Here is a 27420-nt window from a genome sequence, read left to right on the forward strand (position 1 = left end):
ATATCCGAAATTTCGGATATCCGAAATTCGGATATCCGAATTTTTCGGATTCGGATTCGGATAGTGATTTTCAAAATTTTCGGATATTTCGGATATCCGAAATATCCGAAAATTTGATTTTCATTTTTTTCGGATATCCGAATATCCGAAAATATCCGAAGTATCCGAAAATATCCGAAAAATATCCGAAATATCCGAAAAATATCCGAAATATCCGAAAAATATCCGAAAACTTATATTCGGATATCCGAAACTATCCAAAATATCTGTTTCCGAATATGAAAAAAATAATAAAAATTAAAAATTAAATAAAAAGTTGGATTTTCGGATATCCGATTCACTATCTGAATCCGTATCCGAAATTTCGGATATCCGAAATTCGGATATCCGAAATTTCGGATACGGATTCGGATAGTGAAATCTAGTATCCGAAAATTTCGGATATCCGAAATTCGGATATCCGAATTTTCGGATATCCGGTTTTGAACACCCCTAGGTGAGGGGAGTGAAATGGGTGGGGGTTCACCGAAGAGAGGGGAGGAGAGAGGGAGAGCTTGACCAATCAATGCTTTTCTTTCTTTTTTTTTTAAAAAAAAAAAAAACCAATTCACCTAAAAGGGGAGTGCCGCCATCAATTTAGGGTGTTAGGGGAGTTTAAGAGGGGAGTTGACGTGGCACACGAGGATTGGTTGGCGTAAGAGAGGGGACTCACCTCTTAGGTGAACACCCCTTACACCCTTAGTACGGACTTCAAAATCTTGATTTATCTATTACAGAAAGATATTTCTACGTATGAATTGCCACATGTTAGTTATGCAATAGTGAAAGAGTTTGTAGTCACAAATACTTAAAAAATATTAAGAGTCTAGTAAAAGCAGTGTTGCAGAAATCGGTCTAGGCGGCCGATTAATCGGCGCCTAGGCGCTAGGCGGTCACTTACTGCCTAATTTTGAGCTAGTCGGTCAATTAATCGGCCATGGTCAAAGTCGGTCCTAGGCGGTCAAAAATCGGATTAATCGGACTATATTAATCGGTCAAAATCGGTCAAAATCGGTCCTAGGCGGTCAAAATTGGTCAAAATCGGTCAAAATCGAACCATACTATCTGAAACTTGAAGTATTTATGTGAATTTTGAAGTATTATTTTTATATTATTGGGTATATATATATAATTTTGAAAAAAATACATATAAAAATCCCATTCCGATTAATCCGATTAATCCCGGTTAATCCCGATTAATCCCTAGGCGGTACCTCACCGCCCGACTAGCGCCTAGCGCCTTCTACAACATTGAGTAAAAGTGTTTATTAAAAATTGGCGTAGGGTTTTTAGTCAAATACTAAATATTGATGTGTTTAAAATGTAGAGGTGTGAACAAAACAAGCCGAACGTCAACTTGTTTAGGCTCGACTGGTCGAGCTTGGCTTATTTATTATTATTATTTTATTATTATTATGTATTTTCTTATAACTACTTATATATTTATTATTATCTTATTATCGACGATGAATATATGAACACGAGTGAGTAAGACTAAAGGGATGGTTTTCATATTTTAGGGTGGGGGGCCAATAACTGTTATCAAGCTAGGGGTGCTGCCCCTTGGACCCTGTCTGGGGTTACCGCCCTTTGGACTTTACTCTTAGGGGCGTTGCCACATTGGAACTCTCATTGTTTAAAGGCTTTGCGCCTAATAGCCATTAAGGTTCCTAAAATACTTAGGGGTTGTTTGACAACTTCTGAATTGTTAAATGCTGAACTAGTAAGATGTCTGAACCATAAGTGCGGAACCAGTAAGATGTCTGAACCATTAAAAGTCAGTATAATGCTTAACCGTTTAGAGGCAATTGTCTGACAAATTCAGATTAGAGCTCTTAACCATTCAGACTTAGTATAATGATTAGCCATTCAGAGGCAAACGCCTGAACCATTCAGACATCTGCTTGCAAAACAAACAGTTTAAACCATTAAGTGCTGAATTGGTAAGAGGTCTGAACTATTTAGATCCCCATTAAGAGCTAAACAAACAACCCCTTAGAATCGTAATAAACTCAAACAAATGTGTACTCCGCACCCACCAAACTTCTTTGAAGCATATTATGATACACTTTGGTCAATAAGTCAATCCAATTACACTAAAATAATCAACATCTCGTTTATTGAATGACACTTAATAAAAATTTAAGCTTAGGCTCAACATGTTTAAGCTCGACTTATTTTATAGTGGAGATGCAATTTATTGATTTATTTATTAACCACTAAATAAAGTTCAATACAACAAAACAAAGGAACATCACATATCGACTGTCGAATTTGTCGATAATCTATCAGTGAAAGTGGTTATCAACGAAAATCATTGGTAATGAACCATTAAATGACTATGGGAAATCTTATTTGCGACATATTATGACCGATGTTACCAAAGGATAATCTACGAACTACATTAGCGTTTAAAGTGATCGTTAACGGACTACCTTTAGTTTTACCGACAAAACTACTCTTGGTACTATGTAGGTAATAGTAATTAAGTAAGAAAATAATTAAAATTTTATTAAAATTCTTGGAAATAACAAATGATTTGTACTTGCTGAGGTTATAACAACTACGTCATATAACATAATAGCATACTTATGGATTAGGATGATGAGCATAAGATATCCTAGTCATGGTGCATTAGGGATCAACATTGGTACCGAAGCAAAAAATGAGCCCCTTCTTCCAAATCAATAGCAAAGTATTAAAATGCCGAGAACACTATTCCAACAAACGTGCAAACATTGTATCAATTATTATCACAAACCACGTTCAAATAACGATATGCCATATTTGAAATACATGAAGATTGCCATTTTTAGGTTTGAAAGACTCGATGTTTACCAGCAAGCTTGTGGCTATAGTTATAGAATTTTTAGCGGCAGATAATAAGTGCAAATGGCCTCACACTAACAAACGACTAAAAGTCTGATCGTGAATCCCAAAATCTTACTCTCTTGATTCGACCGGATTACCGACTGTTTCATCATCAGTTGCAGTGGCGGAGGTATAGTATTAAGAGGGGTACCACGGGCTACGGCTCAACTCCGTCTTCGTAGTGTAATTTTTTTTTCGGTTTTATGTAAAGGATACCACTAAATAAATACAAGGATATCCCTAAATAAATAGGATACTTTAATTTATTAAAATTCCAAATTTATATAACCCCAAACCTTTTACAATACTAGACTCATATAATATTTAATCACAAATGATAGAGTTAACCCAAATTAAGTATAATATTATTGAAAGAAACCCACTTGACAAATATAACCCAAGCCCCAAAATAATAAAATATCCTTTTGTTTTGTGTGTGGAAGGTGTTGAAAATATCCTTATATGTTCATTCATATTCTAGACTGCTTATTTATTGGGCTTATGTTGTTGTTGGGCCCGGTCAAGTTATAACTAATACAAGCTGGGCTTGTGATTAATTCATTCGGTTATAACAACTTCTAAATGCATCAGTGTTATTGTTTTAAGTTCAAGGGTGTAATATGAAACTTCTCAGGGGTTCCGATCATATGTGATGATTTATGTGGGTGCAAAGTGTAAATGTATTTTTGCAGGTGTATAAAAGGCCTCTTGTGAGCTAGGGTTTCTGGAACGTTCATTCATCTTATCTCACACTCTCTAACTTTGGGGTTTTTGTTCATACCAGTTGAAGACGAATCAAGTTGAAGACGAATCAAGTTGAAGACGAATCAAGTTGAAGACGAATCAAGGTCTGTTCGTTTTAGTTGATGTTCGTTTGATCTGCTGGTGATATGTCGAAGATTTAGTGAAGATTAATCTCTTCGTCTGTTTAGTATTATTTTCCAGATCTTGCAAATCTTCTTTGTTCAGGTTGTAACATTTCATTCTAGTTGTTTTTTTGTTTTGATTAATCAACTGATCGTTATCAGTTGATTGTGAACTTTGTATTGTTCGTTTTTCTGATCTTACAGTTCTGTAAGATCTTGGGTGGTTTGGGTGTTTTTCGGGTTGGTAAAGATAATAAAAGTTACGTCATGTTTTGTCGCTTCCTCTGTGTTCTTTGTTATTTCTGTGTTTGTGCTGTATATTTTATACCATTTTGACATGGTATCAGAGCTAATAGCTCATGAGTCTGATTTATGGGATTTCCGCTGTGCGTTGAGTTCGTTTTTTGGTTTGTCCTTGTCTCGTTTTTTTTAATCCGTTTCTTGTAGTGTGTACAGGTACAGATCTGGTGGTTCATAGTTCGGAATCAAGATTGGATAGTTTTTTGTTTTTATTAGATTTGATGATCTGGAAAGGGTTTTGATCAGAAAATTGGGAATTTTGATTCTGTTCGATTATTCTCTTGGGTTGTGTTGAAATTGTGGATCTGTTTTTGGTGTTATTTGTGAGTGAAAAAAAAAAAAAACCTAAAAATTAGGGTTTCGTTCATTTTTTTTTCTTGTGCAAACTCCTCGGTTCCAATATCTGACCATTCAATTTTTTGTTTTGTTTTGTTTCAATCATCATTTTTTAACTCATCATCCATAAGAAAGGTTATCCTTTATTCGTTCGAGCTTTAACAAATGTAATCTGCACTCTGTATGTAGTGTTTCTGTTACTGTTGATAGTCTTGGTGCTGCTTATGGTCTCTTTTGTTTTTCGTTGTTTCCAGCCAGTGGTTCGATTTTCTTGTCTTTTTTGTCGCCGGAGTTGTTCTGGTCGCTCAGTGGACCTTGTCTGTTCATGTCACCTGGAGTTTCTTGACCCGTGGTTGTGTGCGGAGATGAGAAATGTGGGAACTAGATCTGATCGGGTTTTTTGGGTGAAAGAGTGCTTTGTAGACTGCTCGTTAAGATCTAAGTCCGTGCTTATGGTTCTTGATATTAAAAGTCAAGGTTAGACATGTTGTTTACCAGATCTGAAGGTGTTCTTCGGAGATCCACAATCCACCAAAAGAACTATTCACAGGGAATCATGAGAAACTTGTTACAGAAGGCCTGTGTGGTGTTACAAGATCAGGTTATTTCTCTTCATTTTTGGTGTTAAGGTTGCTTAAAAATCTCATAACCCTTAGTGAAGGTGTTTTTACCTCTGTTGGATTAAGCACTGTGAGATCTTCCTTATTCCTTTTTTATTTTTTGTCACACGCTTTTGTATTGTTAGGCATATCTTGGCTGGGTTAGGTGGACCAACAATTGGATTAGATAACAGGGTGTGTCATATCCTGTTCTTATGTGTTTGTATATACATGTTGCATTTCTTTGTGATTGTTATAGTTACAGTTGATCACATTAAACACTTATTATATGTTCATCATTTGTGTGATAAGTTTTTATCGATTGTGTGTTTGCATCAACTTTAATTAATCCTTGATATGCCACACTGAGTTGTGTAACTACCTGCATCTTGTTCTGGTTGATTTATTGAGTATGCTATTTGTACCTTCATACTATAGTTGGAGGATTTTGTTGATAACAATTGACAACTATATTATATGGGTCAATAATATGAATTTAACTTGCAAGTTAAAAGAAAATTAGCTTTATTGATAGGACATGCTTTAAATCTCCCAAGATGAGGTATTTTTACTAGACAATGGGAAATATATTTTATGTTCTCTCGTGTGATTCTCTCAAAACGTTTTCATTGTTATAGATTCATTTTTTGTTGAATTGGCTGATATCATTAAATTGAAAGGTTGATATCTATGATGATTCTAAGTGATTATTCATGAGGATTGAGCATATTTGGTTTTGTTTTCCTGTTAGATCTAGTTGTGTGAGCTATAAGTTTTTTGTTGAGACTTTCAGTTTGTTTTGGTCATATTTAGTCATGTATATCGTTCAGTTTCAGTTGCGTTTCTAAGTGTTAGGGTTTGGTGTTAATTGGTGAAATATATCAGATCTTGAATTTCGATTTTACAAGATTGTTGATCCTTATTAATTCTACATGTATTTGGAACTGGTATAGTATATTGTGTTGAATTTCCGTTGTTGTCTTGTGTTCAGATCAGTTGTTTGGTTTCTTCTTCTTGTCTGTTCTTTTTTTTAGCGATTGCAGGTAAAGATCTTGTAAGATCTGTTTGGATTTGGATTTTGTGAGACGCAATCTATTTGATGTTTGGATACCTGCAAAGTCTTGTAACAGTAGTTTGGTGCTGAAGAAGGAGTTCTTCTATCGATTGCTTATTGAAGACCTGTGTTGGTCTCTAAAACCCTTGAAGGTTTTAGGGCAAACCAACCAGAGATATTTTGCTGTGACTTGGCTAGTTTTTTGTAGTTCTTGAAAACTACAGTTGTGATCTCTATTGATATTATACGCACCCTCTGTAAGATCTTTTCTGTCTCGTCACTGTTTTTTTTAATTTTTGTTGTTGTTGGTTAGTTGAAGTCGGGGTAGTGAGGACCGGCATTGTTGTTTATTTGTTATTTTTGATTACGTGACTATTTTGTGTCTTAGATCGTGGCTCCTGTATTAAGACCTGTCCAGGCACTATGAGTGATGAACCTGGAATCTGGAAACTGATACAGCTTCGCCTTAGGATTTTACATCTAGGTTTTTTGTCTATTTGTATTTTTTGTTCCTTGGCTGGTTTATTGGTTGATTCTGTTTGTCTATGTGGTTTCTTGTATAGAAGTGGTTTAAAAATCTGTCATTATATGACTATTAAAATTGCTGAATGTAACTTTGTTTTTTTAAATACCATAAAAGGTTTATAACGGAGTTTTGGTTTTTTAAATTTCAAGGGTTATCCAGGATCTCGAAATTGTGTGTTATAAGAACCATGTCTACTGTATTTTGCATGTCTGTCTGGTCGCTTGATTATCATGATAGAGGATGTTGTCTAAGTAAAAAAATGTTTACCAACTCATACGTTGTTTAGTTTGAAAGGTTGTATTCTGATTGTTGAATCATGTGGTTCAGTGTATTGGTTCAAGATTGTTTCTTGAATTATGTTCTATCTTGTCTAAGAGTTATTGTCTCTTGTTGTATGGTTAGGTGAACCATGTGGTTCGAGTGTTTCTAACCAGTTGTGTTGTCTCAAGATTGTTCTTGGATATGTTTTACAGCCTTGTTTATCTCTTTGGTAGGTGAGTTGGTTCTTTATCTAGTTGAAAAAGTTCTCTGTTTTTATTCTCCTAGGGGTTTTTTAGCTGTAAAATTGTTATGTGACATAGAATTGTGTGATTCTAAGTTTTGTCATAACTGTTTTTTGAATCGTGTGATTCAAAAGTTTCAGACTTGGTTCTGTTTTTTTAAAGTCGTGTGACTTTTTATGGTCTTGAAACATGTGATTCAAGTTTTCAGACATCGTTCTGAGTTGTATAGAGGTTTATATCTCTTTGTTTTTCATCAGATATGTTTCTTGAATTATGATAGAACCATGTGGTTCTTCATTCTTTGTACTATTAGTATTGTATCTGATAGTTGTTTTGTATGGGGATTTGTAATTCCATGTTTGATACTCATGTTTGCGAGTTTTGTCTTAGTTGTGAAAGTCGTGTGACTTTATGATTGTCAGATGTGTATCTGATTGTGTTATGCATTTGGTATGGCTCTTGTGATTTTGTATTTGTTGTGGAGTTGTAAAAAGTTTTTTGCTTTATTCAAATTATCTTTGAGTTCTTCACACGTATTGTTTTTTGGACTTGGTTCTGAATTCTTAGAATCGTATGATTTGTTGTTTTCAGTCTTTGTTCCGAGTTATGTTGTCTCGTGTGAGATATGTTATTCTGGTTACAAATTGTGTAATTCTGTGTTTAACCAGGATTTGTTTGGCTGTGTCTTATAGTCTTGGTTTTTTGAATGTATGTAATGTTAGCCTTGTAAGTTTTCTCTTGTGTAAGAGATATGTTTCTGGTTGCCAGAACCATGTAGGCTTTCATCGTTGTCTGGTGTTCTTATCATAACAGTTTTGTCTGTTTTGTTAGTTGTCTGTTTTGTTAACTGTCTGGTGTGTTCTTGTCATATCGTTTGTAAGAATCCTGTTATACATCAGAGGTCTGTTCACTTTGAAATTGATCTGTATTTTTTGAGAAAGGGATTTTACGCTAGTATTATTGAACCTGAAAATTTTTTTTGCGAAGGAATTGTGTGTTAACCGATGTCAATCTCTTTGTAAGGAACTTGGTAATTTTTGCCATGTTTACCCCTGAATGAAGGGGGCGTGTTAAAAGTGGCTTTTTAGGCTGTCATTCAGGTTACAACACACTATGTGTCATAAACTGGGAAAATTGACATGTACAGAATATGAATGATGGGGGCATGTTGAAAATATCCTTATATGTTCATTCATATTCTAGACTGCTTATTTATTGGGCTTATGTTGTTGTTGGGCCCGGTCAAGTTATAACTAATACAAGCTGGGCTTGTGATTAATTCATTCGGTTATAACAACTTCTAAATGCATCAGTGTTATTGTTTTAAGTTCAAGGGTGTAATATGAAACTTCTCAGGGGTTCCGATCATATGTGATGATTTATGTGGGTGCAAAGTGTAAATGTATTTTTGCAGGTGTATAAAAGGCCTCTTGTGAGCTAGGGTTTCTGGAACGTTCATTCATCTTATCTCACACTCTCTAACTTTGGGGTTTTTGTTCATACCAGTTGAAGACGAATCAAGTTGAAGACGAATCAAGTTGAAGACGAATCAAGTTGAAGACGAATCAAGGTCTGTTCGTTTTAGTTGATGTTCGTTTGATCTGCTGGTGATATGTCGAAGATTTAGTGAAGATTAATCTCTTCGTCTGTTTAGTATTATTTTCCAGATCTTGCAAATCTTCTTTGTTCAGGTTGTAACATTTCATTCTAGTTGTTTTTTTGTTTTGATTAATCAACTGATCGTTATCAGTTGATTGTGAACTTTGTATTGTTCGTTTTTCTGATCTTACAGTTCTGTAAGATCTTGGGTGGTTTGGGTGTTTTTCGGGTTGGTAAAGATAATAAAAGTTACGTCATGTTTTGTCGCTTCCTCTGTGTTCTTTGTTATTTCTGTGTTTGTGCTGTATATTTTATACCATTTTGACAGAAGGCAACGTAAGAAAGAACGTCACATAATTACAATGTGATGGAACGATTTCAAGCTATGGAAAAAAGGACAAATCTATTAGTTATTTGTTTTACTTTATTTATTATCGTTTTTTTATTATTGTATAACTGCACGATAAAAAGTTTTTTTTGGATACCCCTAAATCAATAGGATAGTTCCGCCACTATCAGTTGTGGTACCCAGTACCCACATTGACAATCGACTAAAAAACCTAGGAGAACATCTAATAACAAAAATCCTATCCACATAAGTTCTCACGATCACTAACAGGTTGCTCGTTGTTAAACTGTGCCACCCAAAGATAACAAAATCAAACTTTCCCTCACCATATGTTCGTTGGGGTATTTTCTCATCAATGGAGTGGTGGTCAATTGACAAACGTAAAACCTTTAAACACCTGAGTTTGAAAGGGAAAAATCTTGAGTTCAAGTTTCACTAACGACATAAATTAAAAGAAATTTGCCGTTAAAAAAAAGAACGGTTTTTTAGTTTACAATTTATATTTTCTCTTCTCAGGGGCGGACTTAAAGGATGATCAAGGTGGGCGGGCGCACCCCCGGGGAAAAAAAAATTTAGTGCTAAGTTCCGTCGAAAATCCCGTCCGCACCCTTTGAAATTTTTAGTCCGCACCCCTTGGAATTTTCTGTCCGCACGCCTTGGAATTTTTTGTCCGCACCCCTTAGATAAAAAGTGTTATCAATTTAGATTTTAATTTTTTTTAGTAAACTCTTATTTTTTTAAAAAACACTACCTAAATTATATAACTTTTAATAGCTAAATAACTAAACTCAAATACCCAATATCTTTAACTAGCCCAGTACTAAGTCTTAGCCCAATAAACAAACCCAAAAATCAACAATTTTTTTATTTTGTGGTGGGTTATATATTTATATTTTGTTAGTGATGATGATGATATTTTGTCCTTTTTGTGGTGGGTTATATACGATCACACCTGATGTTTGGGTTTTTTTTAATGGTGTATATAATGTTTAGATAATTTTTAGTGTGATATACATTATGATTTCTAGTGTTTGAATACTTGATACATTATGTAATATGTTATATGAACTTATAGATCAATTTGTTTGTGATAGCCAATAGGAACCATGAGTAGGGACATTATGGCGCGATTTCTCAAGAGGAAAGTTGATACATCTTCCGAATTCGTTGATGTGGATACTCTTCCTTCGGATCCTTATAATCGCAAGCCGATTGAATCATATAACGTGAATCAACGAGATGAGATTAGAAGGGCATATCTACTAAGAGGACCATATCAACCATTTAGTTTGATATTTTTTTGTTTTACATGACCCGACCCGACTCGAACCGACCCGATACGAACCAATTTTTTTACTTATATACATTGGGGCCTAAAATTTTTAAAAATGTTCCGCACCCCCATGAAAAAATTCCTGGGTCCGCCACTGTGTCTTCTAGTTTTTGGGGATGTGCCGAATGTTTATTATCCGTCGGGTGCAAATGGTTAATGATGAGTTTGTGTCTATTTCTTTTGAAAAAAAATTAATCTTAAGAACATAAGTCAAACTAGCATTTAATACTTGCATGATGAATAATTTAAAAACAAAAAACACTATTTATTAAATAATTTATATTTAGCCAGACGTCTCATATTCATAAATAGGAAAATTGATTTTCTATTACCTAGTATTTACATTTAAAGTTTTCATATAAATACATATATTTAAACACTACAATGAAATACTATTTTACTATGATATATTTGTCCACCATCCATTTTGAGGTATATTTATCATTGGTTTTTTTTTGTAGAATTAGATTTGCTATTCAAAAGGGTATAGCGACGTAACTTGTTACCCTTTTACCTGCCATTGTTATGTAATTTTCTTAACTTATGTTATAAAATTTAATTATTTCCATGTAAAAAAATATGGCATAAAAAGTTATTAAAAGATAACTATTAAAACAAATACTTTTTTTCCTCCTTGATTTAAGATTTGCGGGTTTATTTCATCACGATATATCATATCATATTGCACAAAGCATTTGATTAGCATCAAATAAAAGTATAAAACTGTGATTTTTAACAAAAAATAAAGACTTAATTGTTCTCAATATGATGTTTAGTGACACTTGAAAATAATTACTCGACGTTGCCTCTAAAATACCAAGCGTAATACAATTCTAAAGCTTTGTTGTACTTATTTATTAAAACATTAATGTATTAAGCAGTGTTGTAAAAGTTGCTAGGCGGTCCCTAGTCGGCCGACTGAGGAGTTGGGAGTACTCGGAGAGTACTCGGGGAGTACGCGGACATGGTAAATATAAAGAAAATTAATTGTTATATATTATTTATGTGTTAAAATAAGCATAATTCATCTTAACTGAGTATAATTTAAAATGAAACATGTTTAAAGTTCAAATATTCTGAATACAAGTCCGACTAGTCTGAGTACAAGGCCGAGTAGTCCGAGTACAAGGCCGAGTAGGCCGATTTTGACCGAGTTTGACCGATTAAAAGTCAACAAACCGCGTTGACCGCCTAGACCGACTAGGCCGACTACGTCCGACTAGGCCGACTAGGCACCGACTACTCCCGAGTAATCCCGAGGCCGACTAATTGAGACCGCCTAGGAGGAAGTCGCCTCGGAGGAGGTCCGAGGACCGAGTACTCGCCGAGTACTCGGCCGAGTAATCCGACTTTTACAACACTGGTATTAAGTATGCATATTGTGTAAAAAGGTTTATGATCCAAAACCTTGGTTGCCTTATACCAAAAAAAACCACAAGTTGATGTCCCAATGCTTCTTAAAATATTATTATTTTTTATATATCTCATATATATGAGACTTTGTAACCCAGGGGAGGGTTCAAGTGAAAACTCCTTTTATCGTGAGAACTCGAAAACTAACTAAAAAAATCTAAAAACATACTAATTTTTTTTACAATTTTTTTATTAAAAATCTCTTTTTTTATATATAAAAATGAACTTAAAAAAAAAAGAAAAAAAACTTGTAACTCACGTGTGTAATAATACACATGTGTAGTACACATACATATGTGTAGTACACATACACATGTTACACATTTGTATTATTACACATGTGTGCTACAAATTTTTTTTTTTTTGAAAAAAAGTTTTTTTTTTATAAACAAAAACTAGCGAAAATTGGTATGTTTTGCGAACTCAAATTAAACTTAATAACATATCTACTAAAAAAAGACACCTTGTTTGATTATTATCAAAAGATTTAGGTGAAAGAGTTCATATTATATTGCGAACTCAAATTAAACTTAATAAGATGAAGTCTGCCGGCTTTCTAGAAAGCCAAATGAACATGGTCTTGATGTGGTTCAGGTACATTCAACTCGAATTATGTTAAAATCATATTACTTGTATCTTATCTCTATACTAACAGTATTGTGAAATATACAAATAAAATTTATTTTATACTTTAATATCATGTATCATCATAACTACCTTGTGATGGATAAATCTTCACCATTCTTTAAAAATAAAATTGTAAGGGGGAAAAATAGCAAGCAAAAATTTTATTTACAAATATAAAGTAAAGAGTGGTTCATGTTTGTATATTTCAGAATAGTCTAATGATACATACATATCTGATCTGAAACAAGTTTTATCGCAGTGAGTCTTTGGGTGGTAGGTCCTGGAGCTGGAGATGGTGGGCTTGGGTTATCCATCACTGCCTACGGTCATTGACGTATGGGATTACCCTTTGTCATTTGGTTACCTCGGGTAACTGGCCTTTTATTTCGTTGGTCGTTAAAAAAATACACAACTTTTTATGTATTTCATTACCTTTAATATAAAAGTTAACCTGACATTTTGTAGATGTATAACTGAAGCAAAAAGATGTTCTCCACAATTAACCATCCCTTTTTATTACGTTCATGTTTCAAGCTACATTTGATCGTATTACTTTTATTTATATGAATAAATGAGACTTTTGAAGAAAATAGTGGTCTCTACTAGAATCGACCACCAAAATTGACGAGAGCAAGGTGAACCATAACCTTAAATGATATTATTTGATCAAATGCATACATACCCACACGTTAATTTAATCAACGAATTTAGATTAGAAGCGATTAGACTTAAATCGGTAATAAGTTTTCAGAAAAATGGTATAATGAGTTAAAATTTAGCAAAATTGTTATACAAAGATCAAAAGAAGTCTATAGATGTGAGTAAAAGAGTTTGTGTTTTTTTTTCATACATGAAAACTAGTAACATTTGTTATACTATTTGATGGTTTATACCAATTGTAGTATAAAAGAACTCGTTCTAGTTACGTTGTAATATTTGTTATACTATTTGATGGTAGGGGTGTTCAAAATCGGATATCCGAAATTTTCGGATACCAGATTTCACTATCCGAATCCGTATCCGAAATTTCGGATATCCGATCGGATAGTGAATCGGATATCCGAATATCGATTTTTTTCTTTAATATTTATTTTTTTATTTTTTTTATATTTCGGATAGTTTCGGATATCCGAATATAAGTTTTCGGATATTTTCGTATACTTCGGATATTTTCGGATATTCAGATATCCAGAAAAAAATAAAAAAAATTAAATTTTTTATATATTTGAAGAATTTATTGTCTAACAATTTCGTTGTAATGCACCCATCATTGCAGTGAGTTTTTTTATATATATGTATATGTAAAAACAAAACTTATTAAAACAATGAAACAAACTTGCAAAGTTATACGTGTAATGAGTTGGACACTTTGTTATATATATTTACATGTAACAACAAATGAACCTTGAAAGTTGGATGCCATTATAATAGGTAGACAATACGTGCATGAAAACCAACTAGAACAATTAATTGAAATGGTACATTAGACACACCACTATTATATGAGTATCCATCAAATCATATTATAACAAAAATCAAAACTTACAACAATTAATTGAAATGGAAAATTAGACGAACCATTATTATATAACCATCCATCAAATCATATCATATCATACTATAACAAGAAATCAAAACTTAAAAGATAATAATAATAATAATAATAATAATAATAATAATAATAATAATAATAATACTTCAAATATCTCAAATTATATATAAATCTAGTGCACTAAAGGGAAAATGATATTAGTCTTTAATGTTGAAAAAATATTATCCGGAAGTAGAAATTTGATTTATTTGTCTCCTTTTCACATTACGTTTCTTGAAATCGCTTGATATCATTTTTCCCGGTTTCATATTGACATCTTTTACAAGAGAAAATGAAATATGATAAAGCATTTGTATTGTAGCCTAGATTCTGTGAAGCTTTATCTTTTATTGTCTTTTCTTTGCTGTATTCGACTAGCTAACATGATTAATATTATAAATTTGATATTTCCTTTATATAATTTATCAACATTGTCTCCTCACATATATTTACTATTCAATTTTTTTTTTTTGTTTTAATTGGTCTAAAAACTCTTATATATTTCTCATGCAGTCATGCTCCCCACTCTCAATTTCACACACATTTGCTCAACACCGAGTTTATTATTTATATAAATGACACCTTTTTTATTATCTTTATATTTTATAATTTATAATTTAGCACATTCTTTAGATAAAATTATTATATTATATGAAATACAATTTGTTCTTTTAGTTTTGTATCTATATATTTATTAATTCTATGATTATATTCGGTTCTTAAAGCGGTTTAATTGGTCCAACCGATCTGATCAGTATACCCGTAAGCAGGTCGGTTCGATTACTGATCCAGATGTTAAAGCATTATTTTGTGGGTTGTGTTCTTATTTTTTGGGTTTTCTCTTTCGTTATTTTTTGGATTTTAAAACGTTTTTATGTCTATTTTTGTTAATTTAATGGGATTGATGCAATGCACGAGTTCTAAAAACTCTTTGTTTTTATTTGTCATCATTATTTTGATTCTTTATGTGATAGTACTCTAATTCATCACCAGATATGCTACTAGATATTCTCTTTACCATATAAATCTTTTTCCACTGCTAGAACTTTTTTCTTTTTCCTTTTTTTTAATGTTTTTGCGCGTTTCTTTTAGCCATGCATTTGACCCGATGAAAGTGTTGCTGATTTTTGTGACACCTAAAAATATGTCGAAAATAGCAACATTTAAAACGACGTAAAGGAATTTAGCTAATATTTAGCAACATTTAAAACGACGTAAAGGAATTTAGCTAATATTTGGTTAGTTAATTACTAGTTAATGTATTATAGTTAGGTATGTCGGTGAATAAAAAAAAGATTGTTAGACGCGGAATTTAACAAAGGCGAAGAACACACGCATTTTTTAACACCAAATATATGCTTCCAATTACTCGAGGTTGGAACCATCAAATCCAAAAGTAACGATGTTTTTTAATCACACGTGTTTATAGATTCAAGTTACGTTAAACTTTTGACTTTTGATACACAACTTTTGACATAAAATATTGAGAAAAGGAAAAAAACTAGTTGTGTATAATTCTTTTATGTTACTAATACATATGTGATGTGAATAGGGGTCATTTGTAATTGTAATTATTTAAACTGTTGTAATTATATATATACAGGGGAAGGTTCAAATGAAAACCACTAGTTATTGTGAAAACTAGAAAACTAACTAAAACCCACTAAAAAGGAGGGAGGGAAGACTTTTAATGAAGGAGGGGTAAAATTGGAACAAAAAATATATAACTTTTCAAACATTTCTCATTTCTCCATACGTTATCATTTTAAAACAAAAATGGCACCATAAGATCACAAATTTTCTTATCTTTCATTCAAGTATATTCGAGCATATTTTTTATGACATAAAAAAAGATTTATGGTGTCGTCTTGTTTTCAATACTATTATTATAGTAGTGCACATGTGCAATATAACATGTACTACAATGTGCATTACATGCTTTAAATTAGTTTTTTGATTCTAGTTTAGCTTTTAGGGTTAGTTTTTTTGAGGATTAGGATTAGGTTTTTGGGTGTGGGGGAGGGGGGGGGGGAGGGGGGTTTAGGTTTTTGGGGGGTGGGGGTGGGGGGTTAGGTTTTTTCGGGTTTATGTTTAGGGTTTAGTTTTAGGTTTTCGGGAGGGTGGGGGGTGGGGGGGTTTAGGTTTTTTTTTTTTTTTTTTTGGGGGGGGGGGGGGTTAGGCTTTTGGTGGGAGGGTGAATTTAGGTTTTTTTTGGGGGGGGGGGTGGGGGGTTTAGGTTTTTGGGGGGTGTCGGTGGGGGGTGGTGGGTTAAGTGGTTTAGGCTTTCCGTATTAGTGCACATGTGCAGTACAACCAAATTTTTATTTTTTTTTTTTGAAATTTTTTTTCCATATATAAAAAGTAGCGATTTTTCTAAAAAAAAATTGTAAAAAAAAAAAAAAAATTTTTGTATGTTTTTTAGGTTTTTTTAGGCTTTTTTAGTTAGTTTTCGAGTTTTCACAATAAAAGTGGTTTTCATTTGAACCATCCCCTATATATATATATATATAGAGAGAGAGAGAGAGAGAGAGAGGGAGAGAGAGAGGAAGGTTAACGTACATTACGGCTTAACGTACATCACGTACGACAGGTAATTACGCACATTCATTTTAAAATCACGCACGTTATAACTCAAAAATCCAAAATCACGCATGTTGAAACACAATAATCATGCATATTGAAAACATTAATCACGCATGTTACATAACAAATCACGCACGTTGTTGTACGCGAAGTACGTTAAGCTGTAATGTACGATATATATACTTTATATATATATATATATATATATATATATATATATAGAGAGAGAGAGAGAGAGAGAGAGCGAGAGAGAGAGAGAGAGAGAGAAAGTGTAAAATACAATTTTCCTTAACTTGCGACCGGTACGCGACCAAAAGATAACATCCGTAATTATTGATACAACATGCGTCATTAGGTAAAAAACCAACCATGCGTGATTTTGTGTCAAAAAATAACGTACGCAATTATTGAACCTATAATCACGCATGCTCCTGCATCCTCTGTTCTACGGGCTGTTTTTCGAGTCGTCATTTTGATGAAAATTTTCAAAATTAAAGATGAATTTGAACACAATTCGATAAAATTGACCGAACAATGGCCAATTTGGACTGAAACGAAAAGAAAATTGAAACAAATTGGACGAAATTGATCAAACAATTGATCAATCCCAGGCTAATTGAAACGAACCCGAATCACACGTGATTTTTCTTCTTCATGCGTAATTAGGGTTTAAAATTTATAACGTGTGTAATTTACAAATGAACGTGCGTAATTATAGGTCGTACCGGTCTCACGTTAAAAGTTATTGTACGTTAACCTTCCCATATATACATATACAGGGTAGGGTTCATGCGAAAAACATCTTTATTATGAGAACCGCGAGAACCAATATGAACACAACAAAATAAACTCACTACACCACCCAAAACCTAAAAAACCTACCCCCACCCCCCAAAAAAACCTAAAAAAACCTAAAAAAACCTAATTCCCCCCACTCCCACCCAAGCTACATGCTAACAACTAAACCATAAAGCTAAACCCCCCAAAAACCTAACCCTCCACTCTTTAAAATTCTAAAAAAACCTAAACCCCACCCCCATTCCCCCAAAACCTAACCTCCCACCCAAGCTAAATCCTAAATATTAAACCATAAAGCTACCCCCCACCCCCCCCCCCCAAAAAAAAAAAAAAAAAAACCTAAAAAACACACAAAAAACTTTTTTTAATACATATTTTTTTTTAAAAAAAATCGCTAATTTTCATCATCATCAAAAAAAAAAAAAATTGTGTGACAAAAATTAGCGATTTTTTTATAAAAAATATTAATTTTTTTGTGTGTTCTTTAGATTTTTTTAGGTATTTTTGGTTGTGTTCATATTGGTTCTCGCGGTTCTCGCGATAAAGGATGGTTTCTAACGGATCCTTCTCCTCTCTCTCTCTTTATATATATATATATATATATATATATATATATATATAGGGTCAGAATTTAGGGAAAACGGTGAAAAATGTGAGAACGGTAAGAACGATTTTGGTGTTGACATGTGGCATTGATGCTAAATTAAACTAAGGGGTAATATTGTCAAAAAAACTTACTCACATGAACTGAGTGTTGAAATAAAACGCCATAAAAACACCCAATTCAGAAAAACGCCATGAAAATACCCAGTTAAAAACGCTATAAAACACTCAGTTCAGAAAAAACGCTATGAAAATACCTAGTTAAAACGCCATGAAGACACCTAATTCATAATAAACGCCATGAAAATACCTAGTCTAAAACGTCATAAAAACACCTAATTCAGAAAAACACCATGAAAATACATATAGTCTAAAACGCCATAAAACATCTGGTTCAGAAAAACGCCATAAAAACCCAGTTCATTTTTTTCGAAAAGTATATCAATAGTATACTCGTTGGAAAGATAAAAAAACGCTGAGTTTTATAATTTAATTTGTTTCGAAAAATAATCACGTATAAAAAAGTTATTGTCGTTTAAACACGATGGGGGAAAATGGCTTGTGATTAGCATGTGCACCTTTTTTTGAATATTCCTATTTTACATCTCCTAGTAGTTCCAAGGCCCCTAATATTTACAAAAATGCCACCGCTTCAATCTCAGCCAGAAACCACTAAGTTATTGTGGCTGATAACCATTCTCACCGTTCTCACACTTTGAGCCGTTTTCTCCTGATCTTGTTCCTGTATATATATAGGGTAAGGTTCATGCGAGAACCGCGAAAACCAATGTGAACACAACCTAAAATAGCTAAAAAAACTAAAAAAGACCTAAAAAAACCTAACCCCTACCCCCCCCCCCCAAAAAAAAAAAAAAAACCTAACCCCCCAAGCTAAATGCTAAAAACTAAAATCCCTAAAAAACCTAAAAAAACATACCCCCAAGCTAAAATGCTAAAAACTAAACCCCCAAAAAACCTAAAAAAATCAAAAAAAAAAAAATCTAGATTTTTTTTAAAATTTCTATGTTAAAATCGCTACTTTTAGTAGCCAATTTTTTTTTTTTTGGCTACTACAAGTAACGATTTTTATATAAAAAATATTAAAAAAATTTTTTATGTGTGTTTTTTAGCTATTTTTAGGCATTTTTGGTTGTGTTCACATTGGTTATCGCGGTTCTCGCAATAAAGGGTGGTTCCTCACGGATCTTTGTCCTATATATATGTATATATGAAAAGAATCATTATAGAACACTAATTATTGCGAGAATAAAAAGAACAATTTTAAATCATTAATTTTGGGATTTAAGGTTTATATTTTCTTAAATTTTGTGTTTTTTACATTCATATGTGTATTGCATATACATAAAAAAATCATATAATTTTCCCTACACATAGTCTACATACATGTAGATAATTTAGCCTACACATAACCTACATGTGTGTAAGTTATTTAAAAACTGAAGATTTTTCATATTTTGTTTTAAATTATAGTGTGAGAAATAATAAATCTTACATTTATAACATTTTCATTTACTTTTTAGGTTTTAGGATTGAAAAAATGAGTGAATTATTTTGTTCTGCGTGTTCTCGCAATATTTAGTGTTCTGCAAATAACCTTCCCATATATATATATATATATATATATATATATATATATATATATATATATATATATATATATATATATATAGGGAGGGGCTCATGCGAGAACTCCATTTATTGTGAGAACCACGAGAACCAATGTGAACACAACCTAAAATAGCTAAAAAAAACCTAAGCCCCACCCCCTCCCCCACCTCCCCAAGCTAAAATGCTAAAAACTAAACCCCCAAAAAACTTAAAAAATCTAAAAAAATAAAAAAAAATCTAAATTTTTTTTAATATTTTTATGCTCAATCGCTACTTTTAGTGGCAAATTTTTTTTTTTGGCTCCGAAAAGTAGCGATTTTTATATAAAAAATATTAAAAAAAAATTGTGTGATTTTTAGCTATTTTTAGGCATTTTTAGGCATTTTTGGTTGTGTTCACATTGGTTCTCGCGGTTCTCGCATGATCTTCTCCCTATATATATATATATATATATATATATATATATATATATATATATATATATATATAAAACTCTTTTAGCCAAATTAAAATATTTTTTTAACTTGGTGTATAACATATAAAAAAACCTTGATACATATATTATTAAAAATATCTATATATTAATATCCATTTTTTAATACAAAAATATTGTTTAAGACCTAAATCAGTAGCATCAGTTTGTATGAAACAAATAAATACTTTATGTGTACTTTTGTGTGTGTATATATATATGTATGAAAATGATTTTTCTTCAAATTTGAACCAAGTTTGTGACAAAATAGCTATACTAAATGCAAAAGTTGAATAATTCCAGGGTGGTAGTATATGACAACTTGGGATACATTGATCGTTATTTTATTGTAGTTGGTGGATTAATTTTCAAAAAAAAAAAAAAAAAAAAAAACTAATATAATTACTCATTGTTTAAAGCATTTTAAAATAGTGATTTTTTTTGGGTATATAAGGGATGACATGCAACCTCCAAAAACACAACTTAGATCCCAATACTTTTACTAGAAATGGGAACCAATACGAAGATGTCTTCAATGACCACACTTTTAATCACTCTTGCGGTGGTTATTGTTTCTTTAAGCTTGCCGTCATTAACCACCGCCACCTACCACTACTCATCTCCACCACCTCCTCCACCAAAGAAATCTCCACCACCTCCACCGGTTTACAAATCACCACCACCACCGGTTCACAAGTCACCACCACCCCCTATTTACAAGTCTCCACCACCCCCGGTTTACAAATCACCACCACCACCGGTTCACTACTCACCACCACCACCGGTTTACAAGTCACCACCTCCCCCGGTTTACAAATCACCACCACCACCGGTTTACAAGTCACCACCACCACCGGTTCACTACTCACCACCACCACCGGTTTACAAGTCACCACCTCCCCCGGTTTACAAGTCACCACCACCACCGGTTCATAAGTCACCACCACCCCCTATTTACAAGTCTCCACCACCCCCGGTTTACAAATCACCACCACCACCGGTTCACAAGTCACCACCTCCACCGGTTTATAAATCACCACCACCACCGGTTCACAAGTCACCACCAAAGACACCTTATGTATACAAGTCACCCCCACCACCCGTGAAAAAATACCCACCACCACATTACACTTACAAATCACCACCTCCTCCTTACCACCACTAAAGGGGGACTGTGGTTTTAGAGGTGAGTACGTACTTTCATGCATGAAATATTATTTTAACTACACAAGTTTTTTTTTTTTTTTTTTTTTTTTTTTTTTTTTTTTTTACGTATTGGTATATATTTTGCTAATGTATATGTATATTTTTGTTATCAGTTCTTTCCATGCTTGCTGCATTAAAGAAATAAATATATATGAGATTATACTTTGGAGATTCTAGTAGATGGAGACAAAATCAGGACAAGAATGGTTCAAAGATGTATGGAAAGGGCTTTTATCTTCATGTATTCAATAAATAGTTAATCTTCTGTTTGTGTTTGAGAATAAAGAAATTAGTAGCAAAAAGATAAGTTGTTCTTGTACTTCCTTTATATTCTGTTTCATGCTTTAATAATTAGCCCACTCTTTTAACTTTGATGGTATGGTTTAACTAATAGTTAAATAAAATTAAATAAAACGGAAAAAATTAAGAAATAAAAAGCGAAGAAAATTGATGATTGGTGTAAGAATCCATGAGCCCCACCTCATCATCCTTTACGCTCGCTAAGGCTTTCACGAGCAGCAGCTTTGCGCTTGGCCGGTTTCACTGTGGTTAACGGGCTGAGTTGACGGGTGGCGTGAAGCCACACCACCAATTTATGGTTATTATTAATTTTAAAATCAGTGTTTATCAACCAGTTTATACTTATTCTTTACTATAGGATCACGTAAATGATAAAAACTAACCATTATGATGTTGTTAATTTAATCATATCCCTAGAGCTATGTTATAGTTTTTCTTAAAATTAACTTTGAAATATATAATTAGTAAAATCCATGTTATCTTTTATATTATTTAAGAATAACTTAAAAAGCACATCCGAGTAGTTTTTTATATACTGAAATAAATTGATACTGAGATTGAAGAAAAGATTAATTAAGATCATATTGTATTGCCAAATGACTCGTTAGACTTCTAAAAAAAACACCAAAAACGCATTCCAGAAATTTTAACTTTCAATTAATGTAACTAGTAAAATGCACACCGCGCTTCGCCGCGGGTTGCGATATTTAAACGTAATCATTTTTGGTTAATGAATCTACTAAAGTAAACGTGATATAGGAAGACTACGACAATAGAGAAATAACTCATGTGAAAACCATATCAAAACATCCATCATATCTATCACTTGTACCCTTTATATAGGCAATGGCCAGAAAGCATGTACACAAAACTATGTTCAGTCATTCTTCTTTGGAGATCAAGTTTTACATTTCTGAGTGTATAACTATGCAAAACATACTAAAATGTAACCAAGTAGATTTTGGTCAGGTTTTCTACTTGCCACAACATCCCAATTTTTCACAATTGCTACTTCATTCATCACTTTTCTTAAGGAAGTAGTAGCGATGTGTCCACTGTGTTCCAGCTGGTAACTTTCGCAATTGCTACTTCATTCATCAGCTTTCTTAAGAGAGTAGTAGCGATGTGTCCATTGTGTTAAAGCTGGTAATTTTTGGGATTGCTGCTTCATTAGCCTCAGATTTTGCTGATCGGTTTTTTCACACTTTTACTGCATTGACTTCAAAGGCGTTGTGCTCAACGTTACCTTGCTCTGACTCTACCAAAGACGGGTCTTTAAGAGCATCTGATGATCTAATCTAGCCAACTGGCTTTCTGATTTACTAAGAATGTCTGAAATATATGCGTTAAAATACTAACAAATTGTTAATACAATAAGAAACGGCAAATGAGACAAACAAATGTGAACCAAACCCGACCTATCATAAACTTCCTTAGCATCCAAAACATTTCCTTGCTCTCTAAACAAAGTTTCGAGAGCACTCCAATCTAGATTTCCAAAATAAACCATGTTCGCCGCCTTCTCTTGGCCCACCATACGACGATTCCTCCCTCCTTGGCGGTGGAGGACCTACATTCACCCTCAGTGCTCTCCCATCAAGCTCCTGCAAGTTTCCAGAGGTTCAAAACTCAAATACAAAATCTAAACAAAGTTCGCTTGGCACGCATTAAACAATCCTGAAAGTGATAAAGCTTTCGACTTTTTATATCCTAATTGAACTTTATACAAACTTACATATCCGTTGAATTTATGAACAGCATACTCGACTGATGACATTGTAACAAAGCCATTAAGCCAAAACCTTTGCTTCTTCCACTAACTTGGTCATATATAACCTGCATAAAGTAACTTTTTAGTACACATGATAATTGATGATTGCTCTTTGCTACTAAGGAATCGAATTGTGTTAATTATTATCTACAAGAAAGTATACTCTGATACATGTTATTTTATGAAGTTAACCCAAATTTAGATCAAATTAGCACAAAACTTGCAATTAAAATATATCTAATTAGACCAGATTAACACAAAAATGCATCAAATCTAAAATTAAAGCATTAGGAATAATACATAAAATCTACAACAAAATATTTGAAAACTTTAGTTTCATAGAAATGTACAAAAGTTTTATCATTATAAAAAATATATTTGGCCTAACGCCACAGTACCCCCTCTAAACATCTCAAAATACCACTGGTAACCGTCATCACCGTTTACCAATTCCGGCACAAACGTTAACATCTACGTTTGCTAAAAGTAAGGGTTTTAAACGTTTACCTCGTCAATGATACTCGTCGGATTATGTTTGTGTCATCTTCGCCACTCACTGTTACAACACCGTCGTTCACCGGATTTTGGTCGGAGTCTAGAATAACCCTAAACAACTTCAACCATTAGAATAGAGATCGATTTAAATAATTATAGGACTTGCGATCGAATCAAGGCTTACCGGAATATTGTCGGGATTTAGATCGGAAAGCACCTCGCCGGAATACCAACCCTTCAAACAGAAGTCGTCATTCCTCTGTCAAAACCCAAACACTTCCACCGTTGTACATCAACCCAAATCGCTACCACCCTTGGGATCGAAACCCTAACTGCTTGACCACCGCCTCATCGCTCTCCGGCACAAACCATTTTCGCCGCCACCAAAGACCACCGCAACGACAATAATTCCGTCACAAACCCTACTCTGGGCCACCAAAGACTACCGCCACCACAATGATCAAAACTCCGTCGTCAAGTGTTGCTGACGACGACGAGCAGGTTTGGACACCGGCGGAACCTTCTTCGTCATCAGCCTCTCTCTCTCTCTAACAGAGCTTTCTGTCTCCACCAGATTCTCAATGTCACTGTATTCTCTCTCTTCTCTAGCTTTTAAACTGTTAGACAAGCAAATTACAAAATTGCCATTCTAATTCTAGTGTTCATTTCTGTCACACCCCAACCGATGGCGGAATCATCGGGGCGCGGCACTGAGCGAGTCCAGAAGTTTCCAAAACAACTATAATTACCAATTATTTAAAGCAACATGTCCCATACCATGTCATAAAAGATAACATAATTATTACAGACAAGATCTAGTCAAATTGTTCTGTTCCGACAACTGAGATTTCAAAATACAGACAATTGTTTATTCGTTTGTAGACCTTTCCTAGCCTCGATTTCACAGCAAGCTAAGCATATAAGCATCCTAAGCACCTGTCACATACGTTAAAGTAAAAGTCAATACACATAGTGTAAAGGTGAGCATACAAGTTTAATAGATATAATAGAGTTTGAAATCGTTACGCATAACCAGCACGTACACAGTGTAAAATGAGGCATGTTAGTTATCGACATGAACCTATCGATACCAATGAGTGCGGGTTGACTGCCCAAGGCAGTTCGTAATACACACTCACCACTGTGAGCCATGTAACAAATTGTCCTTAACAACCCCTGAGTGAACAGGTGCTGAGTCCAAACAAATAGTACTATCGTTGCTAAGGCAGGTAGACAACATTCCATGTGTAAACATAACAAACAAGCATTCATTAAGTCACGTATAACATACGGTAATCGGTTAGCGTTTAATGTATTGCGTAGTGTGTTCGATGTGATTTAGAATAAGTAACGTATGTAACACCCAAAAGTGCGTAAATCAAAAAGGGATCGAGTATACTCACAGTGATTGATGAATTGAAGGGAGCGCTAGAGAGTAAGGTTAGCCTGATCAAAGCGATAGCACAACGATAAGCAACGCGTAAGATGATGCAAAGTGTAAGTGGGTCGGACAGCAATCCGATCGATGGGTAGTCCGATCAGGTGGCCGGTCGTTCGGGTGACAATCTGCTCGGGTGACCTATCGAGTGGATTGCTACTTCCTTTGTGAAGGATGTGTTGTGTATGATGGCTTGTCTTTCGAAGTTTTCGTTGTAGCATTTTGAAAATATGGTAGTATCTCTACCTTTCAGGTCGGTCGATCGAACGGTCGTTCGATCGGCGACAATCCGATTGGTTGGACACTTTAGTGAGAACAAGTTCACAGCAGTTTGTCACTCGATCGGTTTGTAGTCCGATTGGGTGGCAATTCGTTTGTATTGAACTTGTTGGAAATTGTTTAAGTGTTGAAGTCAGAACATTACATGGTCGAGTGGTAGTCCGATCGGGTGGTAATCCGATCGGGCAGCACTTCGTTCAATGTTTATCCTTCAAGTGTGGGGCCAAGGTGCAAGCCGATCGGGTGGCAACCCGATCGGGTGACAATCTGATCGGAAGGTAGTCCGATCAAGTGGCACTCCGTTCTGGTGTCCCGGTCGTCTTCTTCCTTGGTCATTTTGATAGTTTGTCATTTTATCGAGATGGTTCGATAACGTATTAGAAAACAGTAACCTCGTCAAGACTTAGTAACCTGGTCAGGCAGGAATCACCCAAATCCGACCTGTTAACTGTTCCAGACAGTGTTCCATGTTTAACCCGAAATCGGTAATCTCATGGGTAGAATCCAGATCTTGAACCAACACATCCAAAAGAAAGAGTAGATAATCAGAACAAGCTCCGATTCTAACAGTTTTGAGTGCATTGAGTGTAAAAGAGTTGAAAGAAAGTTGGAAAACCATCTTTCAATCCCTTTCACCGTGAATCTGTTCAGATCTATGAAAGATCTTTGTTTATTTGTGTGGAAATTGTTCAGATCTAAGTTGTTCTTGGTGGTTTGAAGCCAAAACATGAAGCTCATAAGAACACCATGATGACATCATCCTAGAACACCTCAAATCTAGTGATTTCACGGTTAAAAGTTAAGATTCAAAAGATAGAAGGGTGTAGGAGTGCGTGTAGATCAATAAAGTACAAGATTTAGATGGAAAACTTACAAGAATCGCGAGAAATCTGAAGAAAAGTGGGCAAGAACGCTGGTCGGACGAGAGGTGCCGAAAATGGTAAGTTTGGGATGTTGACAGGGAGTATTTATAGGCTTACCATAAAAGGAAAGGGCTGGTCGATCGAGTGGCTGCCCTGGTCGGGTGGCAGCCCGATCGAGTGGCACCTCGATCGGATGGCAGGCCGATCGGGTGGCAGCTCGATCGGCTGACCACTCGATTGGAGGCACGACACGATGAGTTTTGCGATTTTGATTCGTGTATTGAGCGTTGCGATGCGATAGAGTTTCCTATTCAAATTACTTTTAATCCCAACTACTATATCGACATACAATCATCCTTAATTGACTTGCGTTTAGTGTTTGCGATTGCGATTGAGTTTCGATTGCGGCTCGATTAATCACCACAACATAACATAAATAATCATGCACAAGTAACACATAAGGCACACACACACACGTAAAACAATATCCAGAACGCGTAATTCGAGTTGCGAGTGCGATTGCGATAATCGATAAGCGATAAGTGATCAAATATGCGATAAATATCAAATAAACCTCGATTATTAATAAGTACTCCACGTAATACAACTAACGTATAGCATAAAACAGACTATCTACGAGTCAAAGAAGTCAAAACAAGAATTGAGCAAAGAGTGACAGATTGAAATTAGCAATCTTGTCTTCCTTTGACTTCAATCTTGACTTTGACTTTGACTTTCGAAACACGGGGTGTTACAATTTCGTTTGGTTTTTAATATGTAATAATAATATGAAATATTAGCGCTTTCAAGACTTAATTCATTTATTTTTTTTTAAATGCCAATCAAAAGAATTTTATTAAAAAGAAACTGATTAACAGATTGTTAATCAGGCAGATTACATAGATAGAAACAAAAATTAAAGCTATCAAACCCCCATGCAAACTAAATCAAAGTTACACCATGTTTCCCATGTAAGA

General features: G+C 34.2%; 1 protein-coding gene and 1 long non-coding RNA gene across 3 annotated transcripts; both read left to right on the forward strand.

The window, feature by feature from the left end:
- Window positions 1-3726: 3726 nt before the first annotated feature.
- Window positions 3727-8962, forward strand: LOC118492427. 2 transcript variants are annotated; one of them, XR_004893659.1, is made up of 2 exons: window positions 3727-6322; window positions 8601-8962. It is a non-coding gene; the product is annotated as an uncharacterized LOC118492427 (long non-coding RNA). The 2 variants fall into 2 exon arrangements; XR_004893658.1 differs by having other exon boundaries at window positions 8633-8962.
- Window positions 8963-20554: 11592 nt separating this feature from the next.
- LOC110942253 (extensin-1) lies at window positions 20555-21667 on the forward strand. Its single transcript, XM_022184005.2, has 2 exons — window positions 20555-21277; window positions 21411-21667. The coding sequence occupies exon 1, from the start codon at window positions 20600-20602 to the stop codon at window positions 21254-21256; it is 657 nt and encodes a 218-aa protein (XP_022039697.1). The 5' UTR covers window positions 20555-20599; the 3' UTR covers window positions 21257-21277; window positions 21411-21667.
- The last annotated feature ends 5753 nt before the right edge of the window (window positions 21668-27420 follow it).

Source organism: Helianthus annuus, chromosome 5 (genome assembly GCF_002127325.2).
Source record: "Helianthus annuus cultivar XRQ/B chromosome 5, HanXRQr2.0-SUNRISE, whole genome shotgun sequence".
NCBI lineage: Eukaryota > Viridiplantae > Streptophyta > Magnoliopsida > Asterales > Asteraceae > Helianthus > Helianthus annuus.